Here is a 14812-nt window from a genome sequence, read left to right as displayed (position 1 = left end):
GGCTCGGCCTTCCCGAGCCGACGGGGAGCCGCGGCGGGGCCGGCTCAGTCTCCCCCCGGCTCCAGCCACTTTCCTGCCGGGCACCTCCAACACTTGGGAGCCACTTGGCGGCGGGGGCGGCCGCGGAGAAGGGGGCGGCCGGGCCCCCCCTCCAGCCCCGGGGACGGCCAAACTTCTCACCGGAGGAGGAAGAAGAAGAGGAGGAGGAGGAGGAGGAGGAAGGGGGGGGAGCGACCCCACCTGCCCGGGGGGCACCTGCGGGCCCCAGGGGAGGGCAGGGGGGGCCCCGCACCGCCGCCCCCCAGCACGGGGCAAGGCCGCCGGGTGCCGGTGCGAGCCGTGCCGCCACACAAAGGCCGTTCCCCCGGCGGCGCCATGCGGGCACTCACCGGCGGCGGCCGCACCTTGCAGATGCCGGTCTGCTCGGCGATGGGCCGGATCTTGTGGATGAAGGCGAAGGGGTCGGCGAACTCCTCCCAGCTGGGCTCGAAGACGGGGCACTCGGGCGGGGGCAGGAACTCGGCCATGGCCCGGCCCGGGCCTCGCCGCCACCACGGCCACCACCACCAGCACCGAACAATCCTCCGGCAGCCGCCGCCTCCAACGGGACGTGCGCGTCCTGCGCCGGGAGGAGGCGGGGGTGCGGGGTAAAGGGGAGGGGTGCGGGGCGGGAGGGGGGGGGTAACGGGGGGGGGGGGGGGCAAGAAGGCAGAGAACGAGAGAAAAAGAGTCCGCCCCGGGCTGGGCGCAGGGGGAGGGAGCGAGGGAGGGGGCGGCGGCCGCCCCGCCCCGTCACGCGCCTTTGTGAGGGGGCGCCCGGCCCGGGCTGGGGCCGGTTGAGGGGTTGGGGACCGGGGGTGGGGGGGTGGGGGGGGGGTTGCGAAGATTCCAGACCCCGCCCCGACGGTTAGGGGCCCGCTGCGATCTCTGAGGGGGGGGGACACGGGGGGCACCGAACCCTCAGCAGCGCTTCGCCGGGACCCCACGGGTGCTTTGGGGGGGGGGGGGGGAAGCCCCGGCCCCGCTCACAAAATGTCCGCCCCGCCGCCTTTGTGCGCACCCCCCCCCCTCCCCTTTCACACACACACACCCCCCGCTCCGAGCCGGTCCCCTCCAGCACCGCTGGTTCGGGGAGGCCTCGGAACACCGCGCTCGACCTCCCCCCTCCTCAGGCCGGGGCCGCTCTTTGTGGGGCCCCGCGGCCCGGCCCCGCCGCGCTCTGTTTACATGCGCGGAGGGATCCGCCACAGCTGACAGCGGCCGCCGCCGGCCGGCGCTTCTTTTTTTAAAGAGCCTCTCCGCGGCCCGCCATTGGCTGCGCCGCCGCGACGTCAGCGGCGGGGCGGGGCCTCAGCGGGCCGCGCGGACGCATTGTCTGCGGGCACGGCCCCGGGGCGGCCGCGGACGGGGCCCGCTCCCCTCACGACCCCGGCGGCCGCGGCCCGGCTCCCTTTGTTCCGCGCCCCCGTTGTCCTCCGCCCGCCCCCGGTGCGTGTGTGGGGGGGGATATGGGGAGGGCAGGCCGCGGGGAGCCGCCCCTGAGGGAGCCCGGCGACCCCCCCCCACCCCCCCCCCCAGCGGCGGCGGGCGCCGCACGTAGCGCACGTGCGTGGCCGGCTCTGTCACGCCCCCCCCCCGCGTGGCCGCGCCTCCGCGGTGACTCCGCCCCCATCTCCTCAGGAGGCCCCGCCCCCTTCAACTCCCCTCAGGGGCGCTCGGTCACTGTTCCCCTCTCCCCCTCCCCCAGCTCGGCCCTGCCGTTCGCTGTCCGGGAGCTTTTCTGGTCCCCCGTGGCACGGCCCCGGCCGCAGAGTCCTCCCACGCCTCCACAATTCGGGTTATAACTCACCTCAGCCCGTCCTGCGGCACCAAACCCCGCACAGCCCAGGGGGGAAGCCCTCAGCCCCAGGCCCAGGCCGCCATTTCCTAACGTGAGGTGGTGCTCAGGGCCTGGGCCTGGTGCGGACGAAGCACGGCCCTGCCTTTCCTCCACCCGCTGCCTAAATCTGCCTTCGTGGCTCAGAAACACCAATTTCTGTTCACCCACGGAAAGGTGGCTGTTACACACAGACACACTGCAGCCATTAGTAAAACGTCAGCTATTGACCTGAAATTGTGCCCCTTTGAATAAACCTTACCTGCTATTATCAAAAACCCATGCAAAAACACTTTTATTAATATAGCAGTTGAGAAAGTCAAATACACCTGAGCTGGAAACAGGACCTGAAAGCACAGAAGGAGCCAGGTGCTAATTCAGGGAGGAATCCAAGGCCCTGGGTAGCTTAATAATTTCAAAGCCGATACCATTTGCAAACACAGCCTGAACTTTCACCCTATCAATTTCCTATCGTTCAGCTGTTCCCCTACCACAAGAATTCAATCCATGAAATTATTTAGAGGAAGGAGGAAGTTGTAAGCTATCTAAACTTCTGCTTACCGTTCAAATAAATAGGAAATTAAGTACAGAGGATTTGCTTCTACAGTTTAGAATTAAGACTTATTCTCCTCACCTAGAAAGAGGAAAAATGACAACTGCTTTCGTAAATTGCAGACTGAAAGGGAAAGGGAGGGATCCTCCGCCCCAGGCCACCATCACTGGAGCCCACCTGGCTGGAGGCTTGTGGGCAAAGCAGAGCTGAGCAGGACTGAGAGGACAACCAGCCCTGCCCCAGCACAGACACATCTTGGGGAGAAGACCGCAGAGAACACAACAGAACAAGAAAGCAATTTTATGCCCCTGCAGCACAGCCCCCCCGTACCAAGTGCGATGGGACCTGAAGCTCTGCTCTGGCCAGGCCCAGGCTGGAGCAGAGCCCAGGATCAGCAGCGGGGCGCAGCACTAAGAGCTGAGCTCTTTTCAAGCACTAAGAGCTGAGCTCTTTTCAAAGTCCTGCTCTTGCATGGACAAGCTCGTCCCGTGAGTCACACCTTGATCTGGGCTTTAGGTAGACAGCCAGGCTCAGGTTCTCAGAGCCCAGGAGGCACCCCGGTTGTTGGAAGCACCTCAGATTTTCATGAGCTCTAGGATGACGTCCCTCCAAGTTCCTTGGTTAAATTTTATCCACTGCTTAGAGAAGTCAGCGAACCCACTTCCTTGTACAAAAGCAGAGCAACAATGAGAAGTCTTAAACCATATACATGAGATACACCTTAGCCGTTTTGTACTTTCCTGTTAATACTTTCATTTTACACCAAGGGAACCTCCAGTACAAGCCACCTAAGAGCAATCTGGGGAGAAAATTAAGCTGCTTCATCACCTTGGAACAGCTGCTCTGCACCACATCCAGAACTCTAGGGTCTCTGGCACAGAGGAAAAGCCTTTGAGCAACATTACTTTTGTGGCTGTGGGTCTGAGTTTCTCAGGAGTCTCAAGGATGCTTAGAGAACAATGGTTTCTGATGTACAGAAAATAGTCATTCTGGTAATGACTCCCCAAGTACTTGTTCTGTCAGCTGGAAGGACCATGTTTAAAAGGATTATTTCTGCTGATAAAATCAAGTACAAAGGTCTCCAGTGGGACTCTGATAAAAAAAAAAAATACATTCAGGTGCTTTAAACCTTGGAAGTTACTACAGGGGAAGAAAAAACATTTACTACAAAGATCTTAAGTTGATCGGAGGAGGGATGAGTTATCAAGAGATAACCCAAGGATAAAAAGCAGATTTCTTGAAGGGAAGGTGAGGGCAGAAGTCTGGATAGGAAGGTAGCAATTGCTTAAGTAGTAAGCCCTGGAGGGTCTCTATACCCCATCTTACCTGTCATTCCACCTTACTACCAGCTGATGCAAGTGCTCCATCAACATAAACAGGTCCTTTCGCATGCTGCCTTCTCTTGCACGCTGCTTCTGGTGGGACATCTGCAGAGTTTGCTGTATTTAGTGGGTTAATGTAACACAGTCCGATTTTAAATCAACAGTCCTGGTTCTGTGATGAATTTCCCGAGTATTACCTCAGGTTCAAAGTTCCCAGACACGCGCTACAGAGCTGCTAATTCCTGCACTAAGAAGGGGCAAGTCATGAAGGGGAGCCGCTAGGGAGAAGCAGGACGTTGGCCAGGAGAGAACACCTTTCATCCCAGCAGCCTGGACCCTGTTCAGTTCAATCCTGTAGCACAGAAAGAGCAGCTACAGCCAGCTCTCCCAGCTGAGCACTGGTTGCACTGGCCTAGGACAGTGGGAGTACTGGGAACGGAGATGAGCTTTAGGGAAGACTGCGCCCAGGGCCTCCAAGCAGACATACCTGCAACTCGGGGCACTGAAAAAGGCTAGAACTGCTCCCAGTGGCCCAGAAAGTAGCAAAACTCATAAAAGAATGCTAATATTACACAAGTTTCACTCCAGGGCTAGCTAGAGGCAAGCTGGAGCAGATCCTGCCCGTGATACTCCAAGGCACAACTTTATGCTCCCAGCTCTAGAGGTTCAGTGCTGCACATGGAGTTTGCAGTCAAGTTTTTTTCCTAAGTCACAGATAAGCGAAACGCCATTGAAGTCCAAGCACTCATTTCATCAGAGAGTTTAGCCTAATTAAAATACATGTTCACAGTACAGGGCAGGGAGGGAAATATGCTGAGCCTCTCAGCTCTTTAAGAAAATAGATTCCTGGGAACAAACACATTTAGTAAGCAGAATGTATAACAGATCAAACCAAACCAGTTTTTCCTGGGCCAACCAGCAGCTTGTATGAACCTGCAGAGTGGTTTGAATTTCATCATTGAGGCTAGAAAAGGGTTTTAAATTTGAGAAAGCCAGCTGCTCCCAGAGATGCTGATGCACGTCACTCCTCAGAAAAGTGTCAAGCTTCTGAAATCTCAGGATCCCGGTTAGAAATATGGAAGGTTCTGGATAGGAGATTGTGCAGGTTTTTGAGCTCAGTTTGCAGATGGCAGACATTGTTCTGACTGCTGCCTCGCTGCTAGGGACCCAAACTCGCTGCCTCGTGTTTTGTCTTGGCGGAGTCTCAACAGAAGCATTCTCTAATGTGGAGAATTAGGTACTTCGTTAGCAACTTTTACTACAAATATAGAGAAACATCGGTATCAGCATCTCGATGTCTGAGTACTTTCTTGCTTTTCTTCCAGAAGATGTGCTCCATACCCGCAGCCTATTTTGGGCTGGCTGACAACACGCAGGGCTCGTATCTGTACCATACCTTCTGCACTCTGGAGAAGCCTAACGAGCCCCACGAGCTCTTAACTCTTCAGGCTGCAGGCTGAACATGTCAGCTACAGGAAACCATGCGGAGGGGCCACACTGAAGGGGCGGGCAGGAAATCTGAGCCTCTTTTGTGGGCTAGAATCGAGCTGGCTGGCCAAGGACGGAAGTCCCACAGCTGCACACAGCTCCTGGTGGGGACTATGTCAACAGACAGGTAGAAACAGCTGGTTAGCATGTGGAAGCCAAATACTTCTGCTCAAGTATGGAAAGTTGTGCGCAGTTGTGCAACTGCCTTCAACCTGACTTTTATTAATAATTCTGAAAGCCCCATACCCTATCATTAGCTTCTATTAAAGGCTGAGTGAAGTCTTACTCCAAATCCACGGCGAGGCTCCCATGGGCACGAGGAGAAGCGAGCCGCAGCCGGAGGAAGCGCTGCAGAGGCAGAGCTCAGGTGCTGTTTCACACGCCTCTCTTCGCTCTCGGGCAGCTGCTGACTCACGCTCCAATTACAGTTGTACCTGCTTGCTCCTCCGTGCGCTAATAGCACACGGCAGTGTGGGACACGATCTGCTCCCAGGCAGGACGTGCAGAGGGTGGGATGATTCTGGTGAAGTGTGGAGGCTGAGAAGGGACCAGTCATCCACGGAGCGCTTGGACAGTCAGCGAGGGTGACGCCCCAGCTCATTATCTTACAGCCGGTGTCTAAACTAGGTCAGAATAATCTCACCCTCAAAACCCCTTGCGCTGACAAGTTCAGGTCTAGACCTCGGTGCTTGGAGAAATGGATCTACCCGTGGAGTCCCTGCAGTACGATGGGGTAACTGGAGAAATACAACTTGCCACGATGCATCAAGCTCCAAAGCTCAAATCTTTTTTAGACGAATTTTTCAAAAGTTAAGGTGCAGCTTCATCACCCCCAGCCCCTTGGCTGCTGTGAAACAGTGAAACAGAAAGTGCTATCGCAACTGTTCCCTGAAGTGTCTGAATTCAGCTGTGGTTTCTGTGTGGGTTAAGGGGAAGCAGCGCTAAAAAAAAACTGCTCTGAAGAGACCGTACCGACTGTACCTTCTGCCACTCTCGCAAGCCCGCTATCACAACGGGCAGACACGTTGTACCACCGCTGATAAGCCCACTGCCCTGCTCCCCACCGCTCGGTGACACTACGCAGACCCCGGCAAGGACGGAAGCTGGTCTTACAGAAAGTGTTTAATTAACAAAGCTTGTTCCTACTCAGGCTTCCTTTCTCAGTTACAACTGAAATCCCCCACGATTAGCCAGATCTGCTCCAGGATTCACTTGTTTTTAGACAAAGGGTAGCATTAAAGCAGCGGTAAGGAGCAAGAATGTAAGATTCGAGGGATCCTTGTGCCCACGTCACCTACAGCTGCACTCAGGACGGATTGACGTGCCTAGTACACAGATAGAGGCCCAAGCCCTCAAAAAGCCTAAACTACAATCCTACAGTTTTTTAAACTACAAAAAGCTACAGAACCTAAGAGTGGGCTTTAAAACAGTCTTCACTGATGACGAGCCCTTTCCTGCTTGTAGAGGAGATTTAGACATTGAGCTGCACAGCTACACGAATTAAGGCCAAGAAAATATTTCAGCTAATACTGATCACACACAAGATGACAACGCGAGCAAAGCAGAGGTGTAAGAAGCCACGTGAATCACAACCAGGCGGACTGCTACAGAATCTGGTGGATGGCACGTAGGTTTAAAGCCAGCTGGGGAGCCAGAAGGCATTCAAAGGAGAAAGGATGTGATTAAATAACCTGGCAATGGAAAGAATTTCAGAGCTCTACAGGCAATAAACTACTAAATAAACAGAAATCAGACCCTCAGAATGCAGCAAGTCCTGAGGGCTTCATTCGGCTTTTCCCAAAACCAAGTTCCCTGGAAGGCCTGGCTTGCTGCGTTGATCTGTGCAGCCATGCACATCTGACAGAGGCAAATTTCAAAATAGCCACCTGATGAGCATCTTCTGCAGGGAAGTACAAGACTGGGCAAGAAAATAAGCTCCCCAGTGACCACAAGTACAACATAAGGATTGCTCCTGATCTGCCAGCACCTACAATTAGCAAAAAAATGGGTGCAGCAGCTCTTCGGTGCTTTAGAGAAGTGTTCTGCAATAGGCTTGTATTTAATACATCTGATCAACAATAAACAAGGTCTAAATCAATATGCAGACAAGCTGCCCCTCTCAGGCTCATCAGGCAAGTTTAACACATGCAGATACTCGTAGGAGACATTAAATACTTGTAGCACTGCAGATAATGAAGCCAGTGCACACGCCGCAACGCACGGAGCTGGAACTCAAACAACGTTGATAACTGTAATGGCAGTGAACAAGAAACAGACTTAGTGGGAAAACAAGGAGGAAGATAGACACCAAACAGCAGAAAGAGTAAGACAAGAAACGGAAGTATTTTGCATTGAAGGGCCAGAAACTGTTGCCTGAATGAGAGAAGCCATGGAAGAGGAAACCCTCCATTTCTGGGTGCCATATGTGCGCGCTGCAAGGCATTAACACCATTTTCAAAAGCATTTTGTGGACAATGGCAGAAGCTGTTCTGTAATGTGCCGAGACGTGACTGGGACACTTCCACCGATGCATGCACGTGATTCCGCATTCCACACAAACACTCCATAAGTCGTGAAGAACAAAGGCAGAAACCATTTGGCAGCAGTCAGCACCAAACAATGGTTGAGCCTATGGTTCGTTGAGTCTATGGTTCGACCGCAGCTGGTCCGTGGCACCCCATGCTTCCCCTACACTGGCTCTGGCCCTCAGCTGATGCTGTGCTGAGCCATCTGAGCTCGTGAAGCTAAGAGAAAGCTTCGCCCTTTTCCCTTCCCCAAGGTGAGTTTTCTTGCCCATTTAACACAAAACGGTGCCAGAACCGGTGCAAGAGCAGAGACAGGATTGTAGGGATGATGAAAGAGGGAGCACCGGGACAGTGGCAGCAGTTTAGATCAGCTTAGATTGCCCCAGAACAGCAGACAGACATTCAAACAAAACTGAAAGTAGCTCTGCATGCAACATAGCTTTGACAACTAGTGCAGCATTGCACAAGATCACCTCCAGACCTGCTGGAAAACGATGCCAGGCAATGTTACATTAGCATCTCTTTGAAACCACGCATACCTGCAGCGTTCAGCCAAGGCAGGTTCCACAAACTGGATTTTGAAATAACTGAAAAGCCACAGATCTCTACTCTCAGTCCAGCCAACTGAAAAGCAGCTTTTGCAAGTGGTGATGATGTAAGACTACGAAATGCATTTGACAGTTGCAGCCGTAGAGCTCCGACAAAAAGTAACGTGGAGATGCTTAAGGTCTTGGCGGTCTTCTTGAATACTGCTTGGAATTCATCCCTACCGTGAAGCATTACGAACCACTTGCACAGCATCCGCCTGTGAAAAAGGGATTTGAACAAACCCAAGAGCCTTTAAAGGCCATTATCTTCAAGAAATTCACAGGTGACAGAAACAGAAAACTAAGCACAGGTTGAGAAAGTTTGAGCCATCTCGGACAGAGGGGTTCTTTTTGTCTCAACTCAGGTCTTTGGAAGTCCAATGCATAGTTCTGGAGTAAAAGGGCTTCGACCTTCAACAAGCAGGTGGTGAGGAAGTTTGTGCAATTCTATCATTAGCATTAGAATCGAGAGGAAAAGCCCTCTGTTGGTTTCATCTTCTTCCCTAACTACCTGATACTGTAAAAGAATCCTAGCAGACCTAGCACTGATCACAGGTGACTCGCGGCCAGGTCTGATACGTGGAAGAATGAACCTTACCCTAACATAAGGCACACCGCCTGGCCACAAGTATCTCCTTCGCTCATCTCTGTTCGCTGCACTGCCTGCCTAGCGAAGCTCACAGATGGATGCTCAAGTAGCAATATGCACACAGGGACTGGCAATAGCATCTCATCATTTCAATGCTAAAATATTTACAGAAAAATCACACTCAGGAACGGGCGCGCAGCGCAGTGTAATAGCAGTTAAACATCCGTCACTTCCAAGAGCTAACAGAGCTGAAGTGGGAGAAATGCCTGAACAGTATTAATGCAACACACTTGGGACAGGCTTTCTGGTGCTCTGATTGTATCCATATGCACACAAACTCAAGCCTGTAAAGTTACCTTGAAGTTATTTCAACTTCTCCATGACCATCTGATCTCCAGTCCTGTTCTTACAAAGTGAATACTTAAATATTGCTGCCTAAAATCAGAGCTCCTCCTACTTTTTGAAACTCACAAAGCCACTCAAGCCCTTCTCTTCCCTCAGAACTGCTCCGTTTTACAGCCAACGTAACATGCAGCTGACATCTTGCATGTACTGGACCAGAACTGAGAACACCAGCACACTTACTGGTACCATGGAGGAAGCCTGGGGCAGACCTTAAAATAGAACCGAGTTCACGTACTGGGCTAGCTGCTTGCCTTTGTTTTAAAAAGATGTTCTTTTCTCTAATTCCCTTAAGGCTTTAAAGTTTTCCTACATATTTCCGCTGCTTTAAATATTAGAAAGTTAGGAAATACTAGAAAAATAAAGAACGTTTTCCCAAGTATTTCTAGAATGTTTTCTAGATCTTGGTGTTTAGAGATGTTTTTTAGAGAGCGTTTGAAAAGAGGAATTTAGCTTTTTATGCCCAAGTACTCCAAGCTCTTGACAGATAAAGGAAACTAAAACAATGCTGCAGAGGAACTGTGAAGGTACCACGGGTGACTCAACATACAAATCCAGCATCCAACACTTAGACAGGCACTCGAAGCTTACTTTTTCACGCTCCTGAAAAACGACTGGAAATATTACACACCGTTGAGGAAACCAGACGCTATCACAAGAACTGGATGTCTTTACAACAAGTCACACGTTTTATGTCACGTGAAGCTGGCCATGGAAAGCGTGGTCTTCAGAAAGCCAGTGGGTATGGACGTGGCATCGGGAAGGTGAAGAGCCCGCGGTTTAACAGACTCGACTCACTGCAAAGCTGCACAAAAGGCATGGCTCTTTGTAAGACTCTTCTTTGTATGACCCTCGCCCTTCCACCCTTTTATTTAGTCTCCTGGTAGTTCCCAGGCCCTTGTCAGCCAGCACCTACATTACCTCCAGAGCACTCTAATTTCTTCCACCTTATCACTCTCATTCCTTCTCTTTGTTTAGAGTTGAGACTACAAGCCTTTAAGCCCCCTGCCCAACTTTTAGAAGAAATCTGTAGATCAAAGTCTTCACGCAGTCTGGAAGTTGCGTAGTGCTCCCTCTAGTTCAGACCGATAGAGAAGGGATCAGTCATCATCGCTTTGCCAATACACAGAGAACACAAAATTCCTACAGCATTTCTACGGGAGTCCTGCAATGGGATGAAACATTGTTTAGCTCTTTACTGCCAAGTTCATTTGTAATCCCAGTCCATGACTTCTGAGTTCAAACATAAGCCATCTTCTCTTTTGAATGAGTTCCTTATAAATGCGATGTAAGAATCTGTGAGATCAGAAGTCACCTAATCCAGTTCCTTATTCCTGACAGGAGCCTCAATGACACTTCCTCTGTACTTTCCCAACCTCTGCTAATGCACGCTGCCTACATAAGACGTGGTATCTGTTTAAACATCTGATTTTTCTTCCCAAACTTTTAAGACTTGCAAAAGAAACATGAACTCAACAGCACAAAGACACCACCTGAAAAGTAACTTGAATCTTACGTTGTTGCAGTACTTCTGTGAAAAGCTGCCCTGTTACATGAAAATAGCTCTGCATTAATTAGGGACAACTGAAGTTTTGCCTCTGTGAAGCATCTCCTGCATACAGGAAAACTTGACCTGGTACAAATGCGAACAGTTTGATTTGGCAGAAACAGGCTTTTAAAAAGTTAGAAGAGAACAGCATAGGGCACATAAACGGCATTGCGTAGCAGGTGTCAAGACCTGTCTGCTACTACATACATACGAGCAGATTTGGCTGAGAAGTGCAGAGCTGAGCACAGAATGACATCCTCCTTGCTTGTCCGGCAGAATTTGGAGGGTAAGCAGCACATCAGCAGAAGGCCTAACGAGACTGAAGGCTGCAGGCTTGGGACAAGGCAATTAAAATCTTTATCTACGTTTACAGCAGTGCATTAGCAAAATAATGAATTGACTTTAATGATTTGACTTTGCTGTTCTAGCTTTTTCACAAGTTTCCATAAGAAGTGACTAAACTGCCAACGAGATATTGTTGTATGATGCCTGTTACACAGCAAGAAAGGCACAAAGCAAAGCCTGAAAATCCTTAATACCAAGGCTTAATACCACGACCACCACTTTTTTCAGACAATGCTCACTTACCAACTAATACTCCGAAAAGTTGATTCTTGTTCAGCAGTCTTACAGGGTAGATGTTATCCAAGTGGTCTCAAAGTATCTGAAGTACAAAAGCGCTTCCTGAACATGATTTGAAGAAAACTCGGCTCTGTAGGAAAGGGTGCCAAGCACGTGCACTTGTATGCTTATTACCTATACTGGCCACAGAGCTAAAATGTGCAAAGAATTTCGTACAATAACACTGTGGCATACTTACTATAGAAATACATGTAATTTCTGTATTATATATATAAGTAGCACATTAAAAGCTATTCACATTGCTTATTCAGAGGACAGAGTGGGTGGAAGTCAGATTCTGTTGCACTGCATTCCGTTGGAATGGCACCAGAACCATCTCAGAGCACATCTTACAGATACAACCAGCAATTTAGTGAAGTACATGGCGATACACCACGGGCTCCAGCTCATTTCCTCCTCCTCCTCCACTTAATGAGTCATGGAGTTATTCTGTATCAGGTGATAGCTATTAATTGCCAATCTCAATAATGGAAGAAAGCTGTGTCACCACAGGTAGAGATATATTTAGCTACCAGGAGGTAATACCTGCACTTCTGCCAGTGCAAACAGGCACAGAACTATTCTCCAAGCAGAAGAACGGGGATGTTTCTTACCAATGAAGACACGCATGAGAAGTTCAGATTTAAAGAAAGGTTTTCACTTCCTTGTCACTTTGAAAATCTTAGCTTCTGAAAGTTTCAGGTACTCAGTCTTACTCAGATTTTAATTCAGCATAGGATCTCCTCTACACTTTCAGGAAACAAATGAACCACCCATTCATTAATTCTGCAGTGCAGCTAGCAATTATAGCATGTTTAAGGATTTCAGCAGCTAATTGAAGCAAGATCAGTTTTAGCAGGATTTTCCTGCTGTAACTAACTACCTTGGCTTCCTATCTGAGAAAAACACTACCTTATCTTAGCTCACTATGCATACGCCTATGCTGTGAGCTAACTACTCGCTAGCTAATGAAACAGCATGTTTCTTAATACTGGTACCAAGAAAAATGGAGTCTGGTGGAGGATGTGACTGTGCATTTTTAGCATGAGTCCAATGTTTAACAGGTGACAAGCATCTCTTGTTAAACCTACCACGGGCAGCTTCTCAGCTTGCTATTTTCTCAAAGCTGCATTACCTAGCTTTAAAAATTGAAAGCATGATGTATCTCAAATCTAATGACTGCACTGAGTGAGATTCCAAAAAAAAGCCAAATAGAAACACCAAATCACTGCTAAAAGCTGTACTAAAGCCCTGTTCAGGAATCCACTCCTACACATGCTGGCACACAAGTTTTAAAGGCAGCCGTGGTGCTGGCACTAGCAACGCCATGGCACCCGTGACCTACTTTATTATGAGGTTCCACACCAAAGACCTAGACATCTGTAAGGCATGAAGCAGCCTCTTTACACACTTGCTTGTGGTATTTCCATCAGATTAAAAATCTGAATACATCACAGAATCACAGAATTTTCTAGGAAAATTCTTGAGGTCTCTGGAAGAGACCTCAAGATCATCAAGTCCAACCTCTGACCTAACACTAACAGTCCCCACTAAACCATATCCCTAAGCTCTACATCTAAATGTCTTTTAAAGACCTCCAGGGATGGGGACTCCACCACTTGGTGACTCCACCACTTCCCTGGGCAGCCCGTTCCAATGTCTAACAACCCTTTCGGTAAAGAAGTTCTTCCTAACATCCAACCTAAAACTCCCCTGGCGCAACTTAAGCCCATTCCCCCTCTGCAAGGAAATGAAGTACATCTGACTTGCAATGAATGGCACTGCCTCTTGGGCTATGCCTAGCACATTTACTTAATCAGCTCATAAGCAGGAAAATAAGTTAGTCAAGAAGACTTGAAGCATTCTACAGTTGGTCCATGTCTACCCTGGAACTAAAACAAGCAAAAACGAGAAACTCACTGAAACCTGAGACTTGATCAGCTATGCTGCATGACTGGAGATATGATTTATACATTTCTACAAGATCATGGCTCACAAGACAGTCTGAGCAGTTGATCCAGGTTATAAGTCAGGTTTTAAAGCCTGAGGTTGTCCCCATCTATATAAAGCTTCCACCCACCCCTAAATTAGATGAACTGATTTAACCCAATGGCTGCAAGAACACAAGCAACGTGGTAACTCACAACTGAGGCTATTCTGCTAGGGCTTCCGTCTACAGAAGTGGCCTCTAAGTCTAAACTAAAAGCGATACCCCCACTGTGTATAGAGCAAGCACACCCAAGTCACAGCTAAAACTGAGGTCAGGGTGAGTTCATGTCAAATACTGCAGCATTATCTAAGTCCTGTAGGTTTCCCATACAGAAGGAAGTTAAGGCATTTTTCTTACCACAGCTAAGACTCCTGTGAAGCAGGTATGCTCACCTTAATCAACTAAGACAGGCTTCAAGGCTTGGCCTGAATCATGTTCAACAATTAAATCAGAAGGAATACAAAGAAGGTTGAAATAGGACTGGGAGGAATTCATCTCAAATGCCAGTCTCTCGGGGTCAGACTTTGGTATCATGTAACACTGATAATCAAGCATAACATTTGACTGTTCCACCTTTGATGGGAGAAATTTTTCAGAATCATCCATCTAAGGCAGAAATGGAAACAGGTTCTTTGGCTTGTGGATCACTACTCGTGTTCCCAGTCCCCCACCCAGACCATGCTGAAGGTTTCACAGAAGCTACATTCAAAGGTAACCTGATTAGCCAAATCCTCCTGCGTTACATCAGATATGCGAATTACCATTCCTTCTTCTGCTTTCCATGTAAGCCGAAACAATGAACTAATTTCTGAAAAAGAATCACTTTCAGGGAAAACTGGTGTTTAGCCCCAGGCAGCTAGCTCAGATTTTTGCTCTGAATTGAGCTTCTGCCACAAGGCTCACTCCACAGAAAGCCAACAGGCAGGGACTGCATCATTGTGGGAGGACAACGCAGCACCAGCGCAATCACCACAGGTCCTGACAGAAGTGACAGGTTTCTCATGCTACTGCTCTCCCAAAAGGGCATCTCTTCCCCCTCCAGCATACTATATCTGAATTACCCATACATGCCAAATCTATGTATAGCAGAAAAAATTAAATAGCCTTTGTCTTTAGGAGTTGCACCTTTTCTTAAGGTTAAGTTCCTGTTACCTTGTAGTGTGACTGCAGCATTAGAGCCTTGAAAAAAGAGTAGGTAAGTCCAAATCTTCCACCAAAAGCTTAAGCATGTTCTAGTCTTGGATTCTGGGGGCAAATATGCACTATTAGATCTTTAATGCCTTAAGGAAAGTAACTCCTCTAACTCTAAA

At 49.3% G+C, this 14812-nt stretch overlaps 1 protein-coding gene across 3 annotated transcripts in view; it reads right to left on the bottom strand.

Annotated features, from left to right (window-relative positions):
* LOC118178354 (lysine-specific demethylase 5B) overlaps positions 1 to 768 on the bottom strand; it is a 90735-nt gene extending 89967 nt beyond the window's left edge. The window contains exon 1 of one of the 3 annotated variants that reach the window (XM_035346791.1): positions 390 to 768. In XM_035346791.1, the coding sequence (XP_035202682.1) occupies positions 390 to 527 (138 nt within the window). In that variant the 5' untranslated portion in view covers positions 528 to 768. The remainder of the gene's footprint in view (positions 1 to 389) is intronic. The other 2 variants (XM_035346789.1, XM_035346788.1) reach the window with 2 other exon arrangements.
* Positions 769 to 14812: the final 14044 nt, after the last annotated feature.

Source organism: Oxyura jamaicensis, chromosome 26 (assembly GCF_011077185.1).
Source record: "Oxyura jamaicensis isolate SHBP4307 breed ruddy duck chromosome 26, BPBGC_Ojam_1.0, whole genome shotgun sequence".
NCBI lineage: Eukaryota > Metazoa > Chordata > Aves > Anseriformes > Anatidae > Oxyura > Oxyura jamaicensis.
Note: the sequence above shows the minus strand (reverse complement) of the source record. Positions and strands in the feature narration are given on the sequence as shown.